The sequence below is a fragment of the Hypanus sabinus genome, chromosome X2 (assembly GCF_030144855.1).
Source record: "Hypanus sabinus isolate sHypSab1 chromosome X2, sHypSab1.hap1, whole genome shotgun sequence".
Taxonomy (NCBI): domain Eukaryota; kingdom Metazoa; phylum Chordata; class Chondrichthyes; order Myliobatiformes; family Dasyatidae; genus Hypanus; species Hypanus sabinus.
The window spans coordinates 18883570-18905966 of record NC_082739.1 but is presented as its reverse complement, the minus strand read 5'-3'; the positions used below and the strand labels follow the sequence as shown (position 1 = coordinate 18905966).

Sequence of the window (22397 nt, the reverse complement as noted above, 5' to 3'; positions counted from 1 at the left end):
ATACTGTTAGAATAACATGACTTTTATAGCAGTATTTATGTCTGACAGAAGTTTTGTTCTATCTTTCTCAAATTAATATGTTTACTTTAAATTTTCCTGTGGAGTATGTCTTCCCCATTATCCTAAATACACTGGTTTATTGATGGTAACCTGTCTTTGAGGAGCAAAATATTATTTGAACTATGCCTGTTAAATTCACTATTTTATGACAATGAAACAATTTAGAAGAAAAAATGGATCTTGAGTGCACTTGGTGGCAAACTTTTAAACCGTATAGAGAATCGCATTCACACATAACATTCAGGGGAAATTGTTCTGCAATATTTCACATGAAATGATAATGAAAAAGTTACTTAAAATGCACTAAAGGGACACTTACTTGCTTTGCAACTCAGTTAACGTATTAAGACAAAGACAAAATGTTGTTACGTATGGCATCCGTTAGTCTCGCGAGACCATGGATCTGCGCCTGGAAAGTCTTCTCCAGGGTGCAGGCCTGGGCAGGGTTGTATGGAAGACTGGATGTTGCCCAGGCAGCAAGTCTCCCTCTCCATGCCACCGATGTTGTCCAAGGGAAGGGCAAGGGCTGATACAGCTTTTATTTTATTGATGGGATCTTTACTACATCAGGTGAATCAGAAATTGAGATTTGAATTTGTTATGTCTTTAACATTTAAATCATAAAAATAGTATGTTTTCTTAAGTGCATCCCATAAGATATACTCAAGAATACATGTTATTTTTATATTTAAAATATTATTGATGTACTCGTGTCATTCTATTGTCTACTGGACAAAACAAAATTTCATTATAATGGGAAAATATATGTATTGTCCATATTAACTCAGGTTGGACATGGCAGAGCATCTGAGGATATCTAGGACAGTCAAAGAAAGGATTTGATGTAATCATTTGTGAGAGAAGCTGGAAGAAGATGTAAGGAGATGTAGCCAGATGGATGGAAATGAAAATGGCTAGACAACATAGTAATTGAACAGTACAGGACTATAGTGTAGATATTTGGAGAGGAAATGGAAATTCTTTCTATGAGATGGTAAGAAAAAGAATTCAAAACTAGAGCTCGTGGATAAGTAAAGCATTAAAATAGAGCAGGAAAGGAAGTCTAGACCAATTTTAAGATTCATGATATGGTAGGAAACCAAGATGAGGATAGAAGGCAAATCATAAAGGGTTTCAGCCTGAAAAGTTGACTGTTTCTTCACTCCATAGATGCTGCCTGACCTGCTGAGTTCCTCGAGCAATTTGTATATTGTGAGGGTTATTGTTGTTGTTGAGTGCTGTCAAGTCATGGCGACCCTATGGATAGTGTAGTTGATCTATAGGGTTTTTGTGGCAAGATACTGCGCGGGACCAGTTTGGGACCTGGCCGGAGTCCAGTGCTAATGCCATGACACCACCAGTTGGTAATTATGAGGATAAGGAGTATAAATAGACAAATACTTTATAGCATTTGTGTACACAAAGGCCAAAGGGAGTGTGTGCAAGGAAGTTACTGGAAATGAGCAGTGATGAGGGACCAAAACGATGGAGACGATATGTTGTTTTCTCGAAAGAACAGCTCAGAGGAAGCTCATTAGAGAGTTCAAACACTGGAACAATTTTGATGAACGACAGATAAGTGTTTCTGCTGGTTAAGGTTAGTAACAATGTAAATCAACTGTGTTGATTTTCAAATGAGCCAGAAGGGGCACGATGGTGCTTTATTTTACAGACAAAACTGTTATGATCTGGAATGCCCTACCCGAATGGATGGTGAAAATAGAGACAAAAAATGGGATAAATGTCGCAGGGGAAAAGAAATGAGAGAGCTCTGGGTAAATATAAGACCATAAGATAAAGAACATAGGAGCAGAATTAGATCATCTGGCCCATTGAGTCTGCTCCGCCATTCCATCATGCATGATTAATTATCCCTATCAGCCCCATTCTCCTGATAAGATCAATGAAAGCAAAATTAATTGAATCAATTTACCAAAGAACAAGTATATATGATCATAACAATTTGAACTCTCTAGAATTCTATTCAATTTCTATTGAGAAGGTCCTTTGAAATTTTGTGTATGCCCTTAATTATATTAAGATATTACTCTCATAACAATAACTTTTATTCCCTTTATTCCCCAAAGATGCTTCAATTGAAATTTCAGAAGATTTAACAAAGAATTTTAAGGTAAAGCATTTGAGTAGAAGAAATGATATGGTGAATTTCTTCAAACTATTTGGGCTACCACTCTGCCAAAGGAACATGGGGATACTCCTATGTTCAGTAAGAGATTATCCAAGTACAGCTATGGATATGATGGGTCCATGATTGCAAAGCAATTTCCTAGCTTTCTCAGTGCAAGGTTTCTGCCATGTTTGTGATAGGGAATGGCCACAGGAATTTTAAGACCAATTTGGAATATTTTGTTCAGATTTGGTCACCCTACTACAGGAAAGTTAACATTAAGCTGGGAAAAGTCCAGAGGCGATTTATGGAGGTGTTGGTGGGACTCGAGGGAGAGAGTTTGAGCAGGTTGGAACATTTTTCACTGGAGCACAGGCAAATAAGGATTGATCTTATAGAGGTGTGTAAAATCATGTGGATGTAGGCTGGGTGAGAGCACCCTTTCTATCCTCAGATTTGGGGAATTAAGAACTAGAGGGTTTAAGGTGAGAAGGGGAAAACTGAATAGGAACTTGAAGTACAACTTTTACAACTGAAGGGTGGTCAGATTGTGGAATAAGCTTCCAGAGAAAGCAAGTATATTAACAACATATAAAAGGTAATTTGACAGGTATATGAATAGAAAATCATTAAAGGGATAGGGACCAAGTGCAGGCAAATGGGACTAACATAGATGGGAATCTTAAGTGGCATGGACCATTTGGCGAAAAGGTCCCGTTTCTGTGCTGTATTACTCTACAACTGTATGTACTTTGAAAGTCACAGAAAACATACCTCCTGGTACAGTTGATCTTTGACACTCCAACAATCAATAAAAGAGAAAATGAAAATTGTTTTCCCTATGATCTGGAATTTTTAATACATCATTGCACTGAGACCTAATTAACAAATGGATATTTGATTTATTGATTGGTTTAGGAGCTTAAAATATTGAAAGTGAATAATAATTTGAACATTTTGATGTGTTTCCTTCTACAGATCGTATTGCCAACAAGATGTATAGTTTTATGGGAGGAGGTTTATTCTGTGCTGGTGTAGGCAACATCCTACTTGTTGTTTCCACGGCAACAGATTACTGGATGCAGTATCGCCATTCTGGCAGTTTTATGCACCAAGGCCTGTGGAGATATTGTGTGCCAGGGAAATGCTACCTGCACACGGACAGTGTTGGTAAGGAGAATGAAGCCAATGATACAGTTCATAACAACCAGGGAAATACTGTATGTACTAAAAGTGATTTGCTAAAGGTCAGATGTTAAGACGGAAGACAAAATCATTGCTTGATTCAGTTCCTGAGGTCTCCAAAGTGAACTAATCACAGCTGATATTCAAATTATATTTTCAAAAATTGTTTGAAAAATAGCCTTCAAATAAGAGGTACCATTAAGAAGATGGAGAAAGCACAAACATATAGAGAGATGGATGCATGAGCAACAAAAAAGTCTAGAATGCACAACTGTATTAGACATGGCACTACCTCACAGAGACTGCCCTCTATACAGAGGGCTAAAAGTCACATCAAAAACTTCATAGTTGAAGGCAAGCATGAAGAGATGGAAGGAAAGGAAAGAGCGGGAGGGGAATCTGAAGAGCACAGAAGCAAAATGTGGAACAGGAGAAACCAGAATTTCAAAGCAGATCCATCTCATGAGCTAATACATTAGGACACTGATTGGCAAAACAAATACTTTAATTCAATCTGCAAATGATTGTTTTTGCATGAAAATAATTAAAAAATATATTGAAATAAAGTGAAATTATGTCCAGAGTATTTCAGGTAATATTTTGAGTGTGTTTGCTCTTTATGTTTGGATAATATTGACTTACTCAACACTTGCTACATTTCTTGCATTTTTATTAATCATTCTAAGGGCATTTTATTTGCAATCTCTGAGCAGTGTTTGCTAATTAACAGTCTGCACTTTGAATTCAAACATTCAACAATTATCTTAATAAAAAAGCATATTTCTGGAGAAATTACTTCAGCGTTCAAGCATGTATTATTGCCATGGAATGAAATAACTTCCCTTGGATGCCATCTGTATGGAATTTGAACATTCTCTCTGTGACTTTCCCCAGGTGCACAGGTTTCTCCCACATCCCAAAGGCATGCTGACTTGTGGACTAATTTGCTAATCCAAATTATTCCTGGAGTAAATGGGTGGCAAAAAGAATCAAGGGTTAATGGGCAAGTGTCAGAGGATGGGTTATAGTAGGAGCTTGGGATACAAGAAAGTACTGGTGTAGATTCAATGGGCTAAGTGGCCTCCTTCTATGTCAGAAAGGAAATATGATAAAATGAAAAAAAACTCCAATGTTCATTGTACTAGTTTTAATAACCGAAGAACACCAAAGGACATGTTATATTAATTGGTTATCCAGCAAACATCTGTTCAGCAAATAAGCAATTTAGCTTTGTTACTATATTTTGCTTATTATTAATGAATTACTAACTTTGTATAGCTCACATTAATAGCATTCTTGATAAATAAATCACTTGTAAATTTTCACTGTGCTATGCTTACAGCCTAGATTAGGCAGTTGCTTTCTCTGCAATGGTGCTTGCTGCAGTCAAGGACTCTTAAATTTCCATCAACATAAATGCAACAAATTGAACCATTGGCATTAGCGGGAATGCCTTGTTTTTGCTGTCTATCCTGCGAGAGCCACACAAAGGTATCCACGTGATAACTTTTCCACTCAGTACGACAAAGGTCATGATCTCACATAACATTTTCATGAGGGAAGAGAAGACAACTGAATTTATTTGATGCTTTATTTCTTGTTTGCTCTTTATTGTCTTCCCTCATTAGTTAAAGTAGAAATTACATTGCCTTTTTGCTGACATATAATGATAATTTGTTTTATCTTAATATTCTAGCCTACTGGGACGCCACCAGAGTATTCATGATCCTCTCCTTACTGGCATGCTTCATTGGAATCATTATTGGCTTCATGGCATTCCTACAATATTCTTCCTTCACCAAATTTGATAGAACTTTTGCTGCAGGCATCTTGTACTTTATTTCATGTAAGTATTGAAATGGTTTTGACCCATTACACTGCTGACAATTTTGTTCTGAAAAGTCTCAACTTTTATTACCACAGTTATGCCCTTTTTATTTTGCAGCTTTATTTGTGTTGCTAGCCATGGCTATTTATACAGGAGTCACAGTAAACTATTATGGTAAGCGTTACGGCAATTGGCGCTTTTCCTGGTCGTATATCATTGGATGGGTGGCTGTGGTGCTCACGTTCTTTGCAGGTAAAATATCGTGTTATATGAGAAGTGACTCCCTTTGTACTAATTCTCACTAAAAATGGACATTTTGATTAATTAACAAATGCAAATTTCACACGAATATAGAGAGGTATAGTTGTTTGTTGACACTGAAGTAGCATGGCTTTTTTTGCATAGATTGCAATGGTGACTGCTGGCAAATCATTTCACCAGGGAGGCCTGTCACAATCACATCTAATCATCTTCACATCAATGCAGACAAACACATACACACACATCAGTGGAGAGTAATTAGGATTTGGAACGGGATGATCTTCCCTTCCAAAGTACATAGGGGCTGAGATCAATTATGCTGAACTAACAGAGATAAATTAGCTCAATCAAGATTGATGTGCGCCCTTCCTAAGGTGGATGGCTCATTTTGGTACGAGTCAATGATGAGACAATTATACACAGGCAAATGGTTCCATTTCAAAATAAGCCTAAAGAAATATTATGACTACTTTAGCTTTTCTATTCTGCTATTTTTGGGATATCTCTTTTCCCATGTCAGTGAAGGATTGTGAGTATAAGGCAGTGTCAATAGTGTGGAAATAGATGAGAAGAGGGATGGGACAATCCTTGTCTTCCAACTCTGAAAATCACCAACAGAAAGTGTTGCAAAAATATATATACTCAATCCAAGCATAAACACAAGAGACTCTACAGATTCTAGAAATCCAGAGCAGCACACACAAAATGCTGGAGGAACTCAGCATGTCAGGCTGGAAATGAATAAATAGTCGACATTTCAGCCCAAGACCTTTCTTCAGGAATCCTGAAAATGAGTCTCGGCGTGAACATCAACTATTTATTCATTTCCATAGATGCTGCCTGACCTGCTAACTTGCTCCATCACTTTGTATGTGTGTTAATCCAAGCTTGTTCAGCTCTTCAGAAAGCTAATATTGCTAACACCTAAACTGGCTTGGAATGGTAAAATAATCCCATAAGTAGATGCACTGCATAATAAGCAACTTTTCCCCATGGCACAACTGTCTAAAATAGGGGCTCCTAACCTTTTTTATGCCATGGACCAATACCATTAAGCAAGTGGCCCATAAGACCTTGGGTTGGGAAGGCATGGATTTAAGGTGAGGAGAAAAGTGCTTTAGAAGGGATCTATTCAACCTCTCTTTGTGCTCGCCATTGCCTTTTACAGTTTAAGATTGTTCATAATTATCTCGATTTTACCCTAATATTAGTCCTCTTTGTGATAAATGCAAAAGGGGCGAGGCCTCTCTTATTCATATGTACTGGTTCTGTCCTTGCTTGGAGAAATTTTGGAAAGATGTCTTCATAACTTTATCTTATATTCTGAATCACCACTCAGAACCTAACTCTTTAATCGCTCTGTTTGGTTTTTTGGGTGAGACAGATTTACGTTTGAGTTGAACTAAGTGTCGAATATTATCTTTTGCTTCTCTCCTGGCTAGACATTTAATCCTCCTTAGATGGAGAGATGTTGCCCCGCCCACGCATGCTCAATGGCTTAATGATATTATGTCCTGCTTAGACCTTGAAAAAATTCATTATTCAGTTATTAATTCGGATATAAAGTTCCATAAGGTCTGGGGACCTTTTTTTTCGGTCCCTTGCTTTCAGCTCTTTTTTTTGGTAGTAGGCATTATTATCTTCTGTTTTTAAGTGTATTTACAGTTTTGGGGGTTTGAATGTCCTGATTTATATTCTCTATATTGTGTTGTGGTTGGTCTGGAGTTTTTTTTTGTTGCGGGGCTTGGGGAGGATACTAATTTTACATGTCTTCAATTTGGGTGCTTTCTCAATTATCTTTTTTGTATTATATTATTATTGTATGTTTATTTTTGCACTGTATTAATGTTCTTCATTTTGATTTGGGGTTTTTTTTCTATCTGTAGCGATATAGAAAATGCACTAAAAAACTATTATAAAAAATTTTTTAAAAAGAAGGGATCTAAGAAATAATTTGAGCATCAACCGACTGGTGGTGTGGTGGCACCAGCACTGGACTTTGGAGCAAAGGCTCCTGAGTTTGAATCCAGGTGGCTCCCTGCATACTTTCCATCTGTACTGGGTTGAGCGTCAAGCTAGCAACTCGGCCTTGCAAAAACAAGAAAGCCTGCTAAAAAAACGCTGTCACAATGGTGTCCTGAAGACTCCACTGGAGCTTTCTTCTTCTTCTTCCACCCAGACCATGTGTGCAATCTGAGTGCACTGCCTGAAGAGGTGGAAGAGGAAGATACTGTCAGAACATTTAAGAAACATCTGGATGAATATTGGCAAATATTGCCAAAGCTAAAGACCAAGTGCTGGTAAATGGGATTAGTATAGATAGGTACTTGCTGGTCAGAATGGGCACGTGGGGGGCTGTCCATGCCATGACTTTATAACTAAACTAGTCAGATTCATGACACATTACTAATTCAATGACTTTTCTTTAAGTGCCTCCTGGGGATGTCATTAAACAAACTACTTCAGAGAGCCACAAGAGATGATATTAATGCAGAAGATCAAGAGCTTGAATTTGTAGATCATCTCAAAACTTAGGATCTATCCAGCTCAAAAGCATAGACATCTACTGACAAATTATAAAAACTGAGGAGGTCAGGGTTGATGAAATAAAAATATATAAATGAGGAGGTTGTGTGGATGGAGAAGGATTTAGATAACTAATCACAGCAGTGGATATTTTGTGGAGGATCTCGGCTGGTCATCCATTACTTTGAAATCACATCAAATGCAGCTTGATAACATTTGCTGAAATTAATGGTGGCTTCAGTTTAGAAATGTTGCTGATAATGTATCAGTTATGTGTAATAAATCTCTACGAGGAACAACAGGCTTTACTGAATGCGTGCTTATGTGATACTGAGAACACAAACAATGACCCAATTTCACTTCAACTGCAGAAGAGATAAAGGGAAGTAGTAAGTAAAAGGCACAAATCTAACAATGATAGAAATATGAAGAGCTGGGAAAATCAATGAAGAGCGAATTGTATCAGTGTATCCATCACTTTACTCTTCTTTGTAACAAGATGTTAGACGGAACCCAAATCATTGATTCATCTATCTTTTTCTCAATAATTGATTGATATGTTAAAGAGCTGGTTCGGCTGCGTTAAGCAGATGAAAGCTGTAAAAGATAATGTAATTTCCTCCAGGCTTTTTTTTTCCGGCGGTAGCTGCACACCTTGCAAACAGCAAACCTGGCAGCAATCGTTGGCCGCATCAACCTTTCACCATCAACAGTTCCAGCCAGAAACCTCCTTTTGCTACCATTTATTGCCGCACTGCGCAAAAGATCTGAATACCTGCCATATATTGAAATCTCATAAAGGACAATCATTTATGGGAAATGCAAATCATGCCATATATTTCCCATTGTTGCAGCAAATGCGCAAGTAATTAATATACAATGTATTATCTGATTCTGAATCAGGAAATCTGCATTTGCAGTGCAAGAGTGACCATATGTAAAAACTGAGAAAAATATTGCTATGTGGAAGCTACAGCTCATACTATGATTATCACATCTAGTAAGAACATATAATGCAGGGGGTCCAGGTCTACCATTTTTTTTTCAGTCATCTGATCTCCTTTGTAGGGATACCTTGTTTTCTTAAATGCTGCCGCAATCCAGTGCCTATATATCAGCCACATTCTGCACACAATGGAAGTTGGATCTGTTAATTGTCTTATTATCATCACATGTACTGAGGCATAATATAAAGTTTTTGTTTGATCCAGATAGATCAGAGGTTCCCTTGCTTAATGGCATTGGCCCGTGACATAAAAAACTGGGAACCTCTGAGATAGATCACTCCATATGTAGCTTCATCAGTGTTGTACAGAAGGAAAAACATCAATGTAGATTATCACACACGAAATGCTGGAGGAACTCAGCGGGCCAGGCAGCATTATTGGAGCGGAATGAATGGTCAACATTTTGGGCCATTCACCTGCTGAGTTCCTCTTGCATTTCGTGTGTGTTACTCAGAATTTCCAGCATCTGCAGAATCGCTTGTGTTTATAGACTGCAGAATATACTGTAGTGTTACAGTCACAGAAAATGCATGAGAAGATTGACAAATAAAGTGCAAGGGCCATGATGAGATAGGTTGAGAAATCAGGAGATCACCTTCATTTAATAAGAAGTCCATTTAAGAGTCTTATAGCAGCATAAACTTCCTTAATAGTGCTAACAGTCTCATTGTATTTTACAATGACTACAGTAGTTTTCATATTTTTTGATTTCTCTTATTAATTGATTTCAGTTGGTCACAGAGAACTTGAGATTTCTGTGTTGGCGGTTTACATTATAATTACTTGGCCTCTGATATCAAATTTTACTTGAATTTTATTCAGTGTTGTATCTTTCCTCACTAGATCCTTCAGTTATGCTGAGTTGAATAGAAAACACAAATATATTACATCATTTCTTTCTTAGGTATCTTCTACATGTGTGCCTATCGCTTGCATGAGAGCCCGCAAAACTCAAATCCTCGCTAACACCCAAGACTGCACCTTAAGGGATGGAATAATATACTGGACCATCATTTTGCATCAACTCACATGTTATGAAGTGGCATTTTTTATCTCTTAACTAAATAAGTTAGTGAAATGTGGGTAGAAATTTAAGCAAAATTAAAGTTGTACTTTTAGGACTTGGCTATAGATTTCTAATCACTTCATTTGAGTAGTTACAAAAGGACAAAAAAGTTCAACAACTTTCAAGAATGTTGCATGAGTTTTTCTTCAAAATAGTAAAATAATGGAAAATATTAGTATTTTGTACATGCTTATTATATTAGAAATAGAAAAACCTGAAACTAATTTGAATTTAGTGCATCCACTTATTTTACTTAATAAAGTTTCCTTGAAAATCCATTAGCATTAAGCAGAACTAAAATTTTACTGGATTGTTACTTATTAATATTTATTAATGGTTTGTTTTGTTTAATTTAAGTTTGGTGACAGTCTGTCAAAGCTAACATATATTGTTCACTTATTGCTCTGAAGGGGTGACTAAATGCTATGATGCAGTAGGTGGCTGGCAAGATCACTTCTGAAGAAGTAAGCAGTCTCTGTAGAACTGGAGTCACATATAAATTATATCAGGTGAGGAAAGTGGTTTTAAAAACTGAAAAAATATCAGTAAACTAGTAAGAGTTCAATGAGTTTTAGCAGTTTTCATCTCAAAGATTCACGAGTATACACTTGGATAAGTTTAATCTCACACGAAATAGAATATTATTTCAATGTTATTTAAAAATACAGGGCTTAATTTCAATTTTTTATCACAATTTAACCCGTCACACTAATTAAGCTCAGAATTATTTTTCATTAGTTGGCATTATTTAAATTTTCAAAGACCTATTGTCCTTTCATTCCAATTGTACAGTCCTAATTCTGCAGATCAGACTACTTTCCATCACATTGAATTCCAGCTATCCACATTTAATTGAATTTTGATGATCCCAACTGCTTACAATCCATTCCCATTATATTGATACCCATGGAGACTAAAGCTCTCGCTATTCTCTCCTCACATTGCATTGGACTAAACCATTCACAGTGAATAGAAATCCCAACTCATTTAAATACAGTGTACACGTCTAAGCATATTTTTCTATGATTATCACGAAGTTGGTGCTCAGCATATTATGTTTAACACCACACTCTTTTCTAAAGCCTAAGTGTTTGTGTGAACTAGTTTCTGACAAAGGCTGAACAAATGACTGAACTGTGATTAAAATAAAATCTCCAAAGAAACTCTTAAAAATCTTGAGTTTTATATGCTGCCTGCTGATAATACTTTCAGAAATCCTCCAAATATTGAACATGCGGATCAACACCCTGACAGACATATTCATTAGGGAAACAAAAATAACTCATCAAGGGGCAGAGGCTAACCTAATCTAGACTGCTCCCCAAGGAGAACTTTTAGATAGCTTTCTGCAGTTCTAACACTGAAATGTTATCAGACCCTCACTATAGATTGTGAAATCATTTTTCACTATTGGATATTCTTCTGTAAATTCTTTTGTTATTGGCTGAAACCCACAAGTGATAACATACTATAATCATAATTACATTTATCATTGTCCCAGTATTAATATAGAATGTGTAAATTCTACAAAGCTTCATTTACCTTCATTGTCATCATTAACATTGAACTTGACAATGGAGTCAGCTTTCTTATGTTAGGTAACTCAGATCAAGTTCAAGTATTGATATTGTTGGCAGAAATGAGGTTTCACAAATTTACCCAGCATTATTTGACAGTACTGATTTCATTGTACTCATGTTATTTAATAAGTCGGTTTACATTAGTTAAGTTAAGAAATAGATATTTGTAGCCATTATTTATAGAGTTCCATGCACAGATATAAATTCCAATCCACTTTTTCTATAAATTAGTGAAATGTGAATTGAAATGTCACAGAAGAAAATTGCAGACTTTGTTCTTTTGCATTACAGTGGTTACCATTTTGGATATGGTTTGAACTCACACTTGCTAAGCATCTGACTTTCTCTTAATGAAGAGAAACAGGCACAGTAGTGTAGCAGTTAGTGCAATGATATTACAGCTCGGAGTCTCAGAGTTCGGAGTTCAGTCCTGGTGTCCTCTGTAAGGTGTCTGTTCGTCCTCCCCATGGAATGCATGAGTATCCACTGGGTGCTCCGGTTTCCTCCCACAGCCCAAGACATACTGGTTAGTAGGTTAATTGGTCATTGTAAATTGCCCCATGTTTAGGTTAGGGTTAAATCGGGAGGCTGTTGGGCATCGCTCAAACAGCTGAAAGAGTCTGTTCTGCGCTGCACCTCTAAATAAATAGATTAAGTAAAGAGATAAAAGATTAAAAGCAAAAAGATGTACATTCTCTGAGTCTTTCCAATAGATAACTAAAAGATAATATCAGTATATAAATGTTTGTGTAAAAATACATAAGTATATTTGTCCCTTTACAGCAGAGGGCCACTTCTTACTTGTTGAGTACCAAATATTGTTCCCCGTTATGAAATGATCTTAAAAAATGGGGAGGGCACCCCCACGCACAATCGACAATGATTGATTTCATCATTTCTTCATCTCATTGATTCAAATACTTGGTATTGTGAGTGAGGTGAGGGCCTCTGATGGTCAGAGTTGACCATGGATATTGGGTCCTAGCTGTCTAGATACACGATCCTGGGCAGTATGATAAGGAGAGCAAGTGGTTGTCCATGTAGCAAGCCTCCTCTCTCCATGCATCTGATAAACCCAAAGGAATGGCAGAGACTCGATACAGTTTGGTCCCAGCAGCATCACAGGAGCTGCTGATCACCATTCAACTCAATGTAGGACTGCCTTAGGGACTCCAGCTCCAGATTTTTCCCTCCGGGTTTATGCCTGAAGCTTTCCCCAAGAGTGGGTATAGAAGCAAGGCTGCTGATGACTGAGATCAGAGTTTTCCTTTAATAGATGAGCTGCCAGCTGTGGCTGACGAGCTCCATCTGCCCAAATTGAATGGGTTTAAGGCGCCTGTAGGTAGAAACGGTTCTGTCGGGCTTAGTAGCTGAGCCACACATGAAGGCCAGGAGCTGGTCTTAGTTGTCAGAGGCTATTTGAGGCACACGCCATTGGGAGCTTGTCCCCAAACCACCACCAATTATAACAACCTTAAGGCAATGATAATAAAACGAAGTGTTTTAATAATTTAGCCCTAATTTTTCTCAAATATGTCCGTTATTATCTTATATGCTAATAACATTAGTTAACAGTTCAATGAATATATTGATGGTAAACTATGCTCCTGTGTATTTTGTTTAATTAATTTGGAAGATTTCCTGATAACTTAATGGAATATGACATATCCTTGACAATATTTCCTCCTAACTTATTACAAAAAAAACTGCTCATAATGGACTCAGAGGGTAAGCAGGTTTCATTGCTGGCAGCTTGGCTAAGGATGGCACCCCCCCCCCCTCCGAAGCCTCAATGAATATAAACTAGCAAGAAGATGAGATAAATAAAATGAAAGGAAAAGAGAAAGGAAGAAAAGCCTGGATTCAAATTGGACCTAACATGCCTTTCTCAGGATGTCTCATAGTATTTCACAGTCAATGACATACATTCTGACCTAAGAGTATTATTGCAAGGGATGTGGCCACTAGATTTTCATAACCAGCTGTAGCAGTGTGATCTCATGAGAAAGTCTACTTTAGATACTATGTACTATTTTATGTTCACCTTAAGAAGTAAATGAGACCTAGGTTTAAAGCCTTGTTTGAAGAGCTGTTCTCCTGACCATTTATCACTACTTCAGTAGTGCATGAGCAAATTAATCTAAGTTTGTGTACACAAGTCACTGGAATAGAATTTTAATCCACAATGATTGACTCAAAGACATAAAATTCAATTTGTAAATAAGTTTATTATTGTCATCTGTATTGAGGTACGAAGGAAATCTTGTCTTGCATAATGTCCATACAGATCAATTTACTACAGCAGTGCATTATAGTACAAGGCTAAAGCAATAACAGAATGCAGAATAAAGTGTTGTGGTACAGAGAAACTGCAGTGCAGGCAGACAGTGAGGTGCAAGGTCAAGATTGTGAGATCAAGAATCCATCTTGTTGTACTAGGGAATGATTGAATAATCTAGTTGAAAATTTGGCTCCCATACCTACAAAAGATGGGATTAAATACATAGGTCCTTTGAAGATAAAATTATAAAGTAATTGGGGAAAGTAAAAATAAATATTAAAATTATTTTGAACTCCATGGAGCATGTGGGGACCCTCCGATATCCAGGCAATCTTTTTTCTTCCTTCTTTCTTTCTTTCTTTCTTTCTTTCTTTCTTTCTTTCTTTCTTTCTTTCTTTCTTTCTTTCTTTCTTTCTTTCTTTCTTTAAGGGTTAAGGGGGGAGGGTTAAGGGGAGGGGAAGGATCAATATTATTTTTCTTTTTTTATTACATTTATTCTTTGTAATTTTCTAAAAAAATAATAAATAAATAATAATTTAATAAAAGGATAATCTAGTAACAGCTGGATAGAAGAAGTCCTTGAAACTTTTGGATTTTCTGCTCAGTGAACGGAAGGAGAAAAAAAAGCAGGATAGATGCTTCAGACTAAGCTACAACCAGAGAAAAATATGTTCGAGTTGGTGAGCTGGAGTGGGGATAGGGAGGGAGTTGGAGAGAGAAAAGTGGTGGAGACTACCTATAGAAACAACTGCCAAAAAGAAGGTGACTGATGGGTCATATAACTTCCAATGATACATTTCCATAATCAAGGGTAATACTTCATTTGCCAAACAGACCAAATTGCAGGAGATGCCACAATTGTCCTTTCACCTCTTCTCTTCCCACCACCCCACCCAGGGATGCAAAGAGTTTCCATATGAAGTAGTGATTCACTTGTGCTTCTTCCAATCTATTGTATTGAATTTGGTGTTCACAACATGATCTATTTTACAGAAACCAAATGCAGTGTGATGATTGATTTGGTGAATATCTGGCTTCAGTCTGTAGAGATTACCTTAAATTTCTTGTTGCCTATTAATTTATTTCTCCTTCCCATTCTCAATCTGACCTACCTGTCTGTGGTCTCCTGCATTCTTACAATGCCCTCATGCAAAGTTAATGAAGAACATTTCACCATCTGTCCAGTGCACAATTCCAGTGAGCCTTCCAGGCTCATTGTCAAATCTCTCAGCTTTGCCTATCTTGCCCTCTTTGTGCCAAAAGTGGCCATTTCTGCTCTTAATCAAAACCGCCCTCCGCAAATCCAAATTATTTTTTACATATATCCAAACATTCCAAAGGTCCTAACCAGAAAGCAAGAATCAGGCATTGTGAATATGGCTGGAACTTACCTGTTGCTTTGAAGCTGATGGCTGTGTTTAAATGCACCCTGCACCAATATGTGGTCGACTGAGGATTGGTTAAACCTCACACACAAAATGCTGGAGGAACTCAGCAGGCCAGGCAACATCTATGGAAAAGGGTTAACAGACAACATTTCAGACTACGACCCTTTATCAGGACTCGAATGAAGGATGAGAAGTCAGAGTAAGAAGGTGGGGGATGGGAGGAAGAAGTACAAGGTGGCAGGTAATAGTTGAAATGAGGAGCGAGGGAGCGCTGAGGTAAAGAGCTGAGAAGTTAATAGAGATAAAGGGTTTGAGAAGGGGGAATCTGATAGGAGAGGGTAGAAGACCATGGAAGGAAGGGAAGGAGGAGGAACACCAGAGGGAGGGGATGGGCAGGTAAGGAGATAAAGTAAGAGAGGGAACCAGGAATGGGGAATGGTGAAGGTGGAGGCAATTATTGAAAGTTCAAGAAATCAATGTTCATGCCATCAGGTTGGAGGCTACCCAAATAGAATATATGGTGTTGCTTCTCCAACCTGTGGACGGCCTCACCGTGACTGAAGGGGAGGCCATACACTGAGTTGAATTGCTTAAATCTGTTTGTTTGCATATCAGTTAAGCCAAAACCTTCCTGCATCTGAAATTCAGGGCACCACTGCAGTCTCCTACAGTCACCCTGCAATACTAACCATAGTTTAAGAAATTAATTTGCTTAATGCACATTATTTATTAGATGAAGCATGGCAGTTAAATTCAATCCTTCCCTTCTTCAGTCCCTCAGTTTAGATGATTCTGAATAGAGTCCTCAGATGGGTCATCATCCAATAATTCTCTGTTACATTTATAGCCAAATAAATATCTTCTATTGCGCAGTTTTGATAAGCTTAAGTCCAAAAGGGGGAGAAGAGAGACATTGGCTGTCAAATGTTCTGAGAAGAGACTGTACAATGCAGCAGCCTGAACTCAAGTAAGTAACTCTTCGATGACAATATTTCTGAAGTTCAAGCCTTTCCTGAGCAGAGAGATAATGAAAAGCAAGTGTAACTGAGTCTTACCAGAATGAATACAATAAAATCATGCAGAAATCACACATGAAATTTATCATGTCTAACCTTCCTCACATACACTCTCCCTGCTTGTCAATCACTCCCTTGTTTTATCATTTATCTGCGCTCTCCATGTCTAGGTGAGCTCACCTCTTTTGTGATAGTATTTGTATGTCTCCTTATGTGCTGCAGGGATACAGAGTTACAATTATTTTCAATTATTTTATTTTTACCGGTTCTCCCCTTTTACGTGATAACAGTTTAAAATAAATCAATAAAACATACACAATTTTGTAAACACAAGAGATTCTGCAGATGTTGGAAATTTTGAGCAACACACACAAAATGGTGGGGGAGCTCAACAAATCAGGCAGCATCAGGCAGAGAGGAATTAACAGTTGAAGTTTTGGTGTCTGATTTTTGAAGAATAGACATTTAGAGCAACCTTCATGAAAGGACAAAATCATTGGTTGTTTCATCTGAATATTGAACCATCCTCATTCAAAACTATACTTTAGAGTCATCCTGAGCGAACATCGAAACACAAACGTGGGCAGACTCTGCCAAATAACCTTTGATTACTGCAATGTCAGTGATGCCAAATTCTGACAATAGTTTTCAACATCAAGAATGAGTTTCAAGAATCAAGTTATTTAATTGGTTTCTGATTGGAAAAACTGTTCAGAGATGTGTTTAGTTAATGTATAACCACACAGCTGATCACTAAATAACAATTCACCCCAGCAAATGAGGAATCATTTACTGTTGATCTGCTGTATTGTTTCCACCCTTTCTCCCCTGTTCTTGTAGACGGCCAATTGTCTGTCTGCAATCCCTCGAGAGCTTCATTTGCTTATCTGCCAGTTTGTCTGATCTGAAAAAAAACCTTCCAACTTGTAGTCAAGTATAATGGCACCAAATCCCTCTGAACACATCTGGAATGTGGATTGGGGTGTATTGGCCAACCCTGCTCCAAGCTGAGTGTGGCCTTGGACTGCTTTGCACTGCTGTCTGGTTTGTAGTAGTCACCAAAAGGAACAGAGTTGTTTCCTCTTTAATCCAAGACCTGCCTTTCTATTCATTTATGGCGAACACACACACACACACACACACACACACACAAAATCTTGCAAACTACTTTTCCCTGTAAATGTTGGTGTTGGCAGCAGCTCTTTCATAGCCTGCACATGTAGATAACACATATATGAGCAAAGCTAGAAATCTGTTTTAATCTTGACTATACTGTATACGTTAATTTACATCCTTCTCGCAATCCCACCTCCTGCCAAAGCTTTATTCAGTCAATGAAGTACTTTTGTACCATAGCCATTCTCACAATATCGAGATAGATTAATGTTGATGCTTTCTAATTGCATTCAACATGATACAATATAATTTACATAAAATTAAACCTAATGGAAGCACACGTACACGTGCCCATATGTATGTGAAATGGGGTATATATAGTAAATTTAGCAGGTAGTTAGCGAAACTACGTGATTACGTCTTGACAAATAATCTTGCAGATTTAATCCATTTTCATTTCACTAGATGGTAGGAAAATTACTCGTTCTTTTTAGGTTCTAGTTAAAATATGCCTGTGCTGGAAATAATAAATGATTTTGTTCAGTTTTGTGACCGAGTAAATTACAGAGCAAGATGTTGAAATATTTCCTCTCGAGATACACACATACAGGAAAGGGATATGTGCAAAGGCCAGGGAAAGATCTTCGCCTTTATGGAACGCATTTGTATTTCTAATAAGACATCGCACTGTGTAAAGCACTCAGCAAGTCTGACAAAAACAAGGTTCCGACAAAGCTAACATCTTGCCCTGTTTCCCCGCTTCAAATGTCTGGAGGCCACGGAAGTGTATACAAGTAGCAGAAGTATTATTGAGAAACATTATTGGCTTTCGACGGCGTTTACATTCTGACAAGTGATTTTGTTTTCTGGTCTTTCAATAATGACGGAGCTTTTCTTAACCCAAGTGACGAATTTCGCTTTCACAGTGAAATAAAGCAATTAGAGCTTAAGGGGATCTCTTCAAGTTCAATGTATAATGTCATTCGGTTAGTGCCTTTTACCCAAAACATAATCATGTTTTCAGACCTTCCAGATGGAGTCGCGACCTCTCGCATTGTTGCCTTTAAGCGCGTTTGCTCCGATTGTGTGGAGATATTTTTTCCACCAAATCTGTTGCAATTAGTATCAATGTACAATATGCGGATTGTGAACAGCTGTGGTTCTTGAAGTGCCTTCTATCGTGTGTCAAATGGCGGGCTAGACTTCAGAAAAGAAGAGTGAACCTCGGTTCACTGTTCCAGCCACCCTGCCCATTCCCCAGTTCCATTAGCACACATAGCAGAGATTTTAAATGAATACGAAATCGGCAGTTAATGCTGCTAACAACTCGCACAATTGCTTCAATTGAACAACTAAATATTTTGAAAGGAAGAGAGAGAGAGAGAGAGAGAGAGAGAGAGAGAGAGAGAGAGAGAGAGAGAGAGAGAGAGAGAGGCGTGCCTCTTTATTTCATTTGAGATGTGGAACAACTTCATCGGTCAGCAGGGCTCGCCAACTTTGGGAGTAATTGAACTACGCTTCACAGTGTAACGTTAGGATTTATTTGAATCTGTATGGAAAAGATGGAAGGTTGGAGAAAGCAGATCTGACCAAGGCTGCCTGTTGCATCGTTTCAGTGAACTGGAAGGATGGGCATCTAGAGTTGCCACTAATCCCAGAAGCTTCTTAGAAGCTTGTGACACAGAATAGGAGCTGTGAACTGAAAGCCTTACAGCAGACGTCTCACTTGATGAGATGGACAATAAAGCAGCTTACCTCTTATTTTCAGTTTTGACGGCATCGCCGAGCTCTACATTAGGACCATTTCATCGCCATTAATTCGTTTAAGTTCCCATTTGCAACCACCCCTTCCCCCCCCCCCCCCCCCCCACACACACACACAACTACTTGCCGCGGTGTGTGCTTCAATGATCCTGGTCAAGCCGCATTCAACATCGCTACTGCCTGTGTAAAGAATAACCGACAGGATAGACAAGATACTAGATTAGATAAATAATCTGTGACAAGACATGAATTTATTTTGATTCATTTTATATTCAGACTCAGACTCTGAAAACCTTTCTTACATTTAACATCCACAAGTTGCCTGCACTGTGCTTGTAGACAACTTGGTATGTGTGAAATATACTTGTTTACGCGCACCGTGCTCTCTTAGATTTTCATTCTTCGCCTCATACATATGGAAGACGCGACTCGCACTTGGCGAGTCTTTTAACGCTAATTGATTCCAGAAATTAATTTCTCCTACCTGCCTGATCGGATGGAAAGGCTGTCCTCGTGCCCAAGGATTAGCACTTCCCTCTCTAACATCCTCCCTAATTATCTAATAGCATGGGCTGCGAGAATTCTGCCACTGTTCAACCACTTTCCGCATTAATATAAAAAGATTGAAACTGTGATGGCAACTCGATTTCAGCAAATTAGCGCGGGCACTGGGAGAGGGACCAGAAGTACCTTCTCGTAAATTTCCCGAGCTTAATGTCAATAATTACCGCAATTTGATGGGAAATGAGCTGAAATTATCCGCCGCTCTATTTAGCGCTGCCGCGCAAGGAAGAAGAAACATGAGCAAAAGAGAGAAGAATAAATAAAAGAAGGGCCCGGCACAGGAACATGCAATTAATCACTGTGGTTCGGGGTTAAGCTTTTGATGAAAAAATAATTTGTAACTTTTCTCATCGCTTCGATCATGTTCAAGTCCAGGGATCTAATGTAGGAGTAAGGACGTAGACATATAGATTCGGTAAAATTAAACACCGCAAATTTACTGAATAGGATAGACAAACAAAACACATACTGAAACAACCTTATGCATTTGAGATTTAAGAGTATCTAGCGCAGATAAATCGATCGATTTGTAGGTCAGCTTCACCTGAGAAGATTCGAGAACGGGACAAATTGCAAGCAGCCAAAATGTTCAGAATGTTTTGTTGTGTGTAGAAAGAGAGCGAATTAAATCAGTCGCGATCTTAGAAAGTGTAAATTAAAGATGTTTTTTTTCCCTTAAAAAAAACTAACTACGGTATATATTTACTTCAAAAATATTTTATTTAAACAAAATAATGCACTTGCATGACAACATATCTGCGACCAACAGTGTTAAGATCTTGGAAGTGGTCCTAGAACCTTTCAAAGTTAAATTAAGATTTCCTGTAAGAAGAAGTTCGCAGGGACTTCGGCGGTTTGTACCGACCGGTGTGGTGACACTCACCTCGAACAAAGAAACGAAGAGGGCAAGCTGACGCTGTAACGGGCAACCCCGCCCCAACCCCCGTCCCAAACGAGCACATAATGTAATGTAACCCGTTTGGATATTACCCCGATGGCTACATTTTGCAAGCTGAGTGACTAAGGGATTTTCGTTAATGTTTATTTTCTGTTGTTGGTAGAGTTGTCATCATCGTCTTAATCGGAGTGTAAATTTGAAGTGTGCAGTTGACTCAGTTCACCATCACTGTACCACCATGGACTCGGCATTGGAGTGGAATAGGCGGTAGATTTCGCGCGACGGGAATGCGATGTGAAGCTCTTTGCTCAACCAGAAGTAGTATCACATCCTTTCATTGGGCTCAGGATGTGATTACTCAGTTGGTTCCTAACAAATTGTAATTTCATGCTGTCGATTACAAACAAGGATTGACATTACTGGGACCCTTAGAGGAAACCCGTGTAGATTAAAGTCCGGTTCTTACTCAGAAACGTGAACACCCTGACACCCCTGGCGGATGCAAAATAAATTTTAAAAAAACAAACCCTCCACCACTACATCCCAAACTCCAATCAATTAAAAGTGCTTGGGAAGTTTTTGTTTCAGACCTATTATCACAAATCTGCTTTTTTTTTATCTCTGCAACATTGAGGATATTCGGCCAAGCTTCCACTACATATGGAGTTAGCCGGCGGATCGCTATTACATAAAATAGTTTGGGTGGTTGTTAGCGATGGTGATAGAGTACGAGGACTAAACTTCACGTAAAAGAAAAGAATTTTAAAAGTAACACAAGAAAAAAAAATTGTCTCTGCAACCTAAGGTTTGGGGTCTGAATTGCACTGCCTATACACGATGGTGGGTGGCGAAGTAGCCTTCACGTTTGCAAAGAGTGGGGTAGAGTGAGGGGCTATTAACTTGCTCTGGGATGTTTATAATGGGATGAATGGTGTCTAATTTTATAACCATTTCATGATACTATATCCCCGCTGCACGCGCGCGCGCGACGCCAAGTAACACTTTATGTCCTAAAACATTTTTTCTTATCCGAAAGTTGAGGGAAAAAAAACCGCTGGAAGAACCCGAGACACTTAGACTCGAAACAGCAGTTCTGCTTTTCTTTTGCTTCGAATTCCAGCATCTTTTATGTCCTCATTTATCTGAAAGCTGCCCGTTAGATTTTTCATGCCTTGATATTTAGTCAGTGGATAATTTTTCAAAATACAAAACACCGAACAGGATTTCATTCTCGTTTATCAACAAGTGATGCAGAATTGGTAAATCCATTATAGAGGTATGTGGATGTCTTTGGCAATTTATTATCTATCCCCATTCATTCTGCCGTAATCTACATTAGTCCTTTCAATGACGGTGTTTCCTCAATGCTGTTGGTAAGAATTTCAGGGAATTAGATCCAGAAAGAATGGTGATATGTTTCCATCAGCTTTTTGTGCTGATGTTTCCCTGTCCTTGCGGGGCTCTCAGTTGTAGAGTCGGTGAGAATGGGAGATGTTTTCGGAGTTCCCTGTATGAGCTACTACTTCAAGTCGATGACCTTTGGTCAGAGCCAGAAATTCAAACCTGCAAATAAGAGCGGAGCGCTAGAGGATAAAAGAACCTGACTGAGATCGAGTAGAGAACAGCAAAAGTTAACTGGTTATAAAGACGGTGCGTTGCTGAGAAAGGGCTCTTTAATCGTTGCTCTCTACAAGGTGTAGATAAAAGGAAATGAAGGAAGACACGGAGA

General features: G+C 38.3%; 1 protein-coding gene across 1 annotated transcript; it reads left to right on the top strand.

The window, feature by feature from the left end:
* Positions 1–3180: 3180 nt before the first annotated feature.
* Positions 3181–9961, top strand: lim2.1 (lens intrinsic membrane protein 2.1). Its single transcript, XM_059957319.1, has 4 exons — positions 3181–3358; positions 5070–5219; positions 5319–5453; positions 9900–9961. Exons 1-4 carry the CDS (start codon positions 3184–3186, stop codon positions 9959–9961), a joined length of 522 nt encoding a protein of 173 aa, XP_059813302.1. The 5' UTR covers positions 3181–3183.
* The last annotated feature ends 12436 nt before the right edge of the window (positions 9962–22397 follow it).

Excerpts from the sequence above, each read along its gene's own strand:
- lim2.1 (XM_059957319.1), top strand. The coding sequence starts at position 3,184 with ATGTATAGTTTTATGGGAGGAGGTTTATTCTGTGCTGGTGTAGGCAAC. Across the intron at positions 3,359-5,069 it reads CCTGCACACGGACAGTGTTG|CCTACTGGGACGCCACCAGA; the intron begins GTAAGGAGAATG and ends TTAATATTCTAG. Across the intron at positions 5,454-9,899 it reads GGTGCTCACGTTCTTTGCAG|GTATCTTCTACATGTGTGCC; the intron begins GTAAAATATCGT and ends TTTCTTTCTTAG.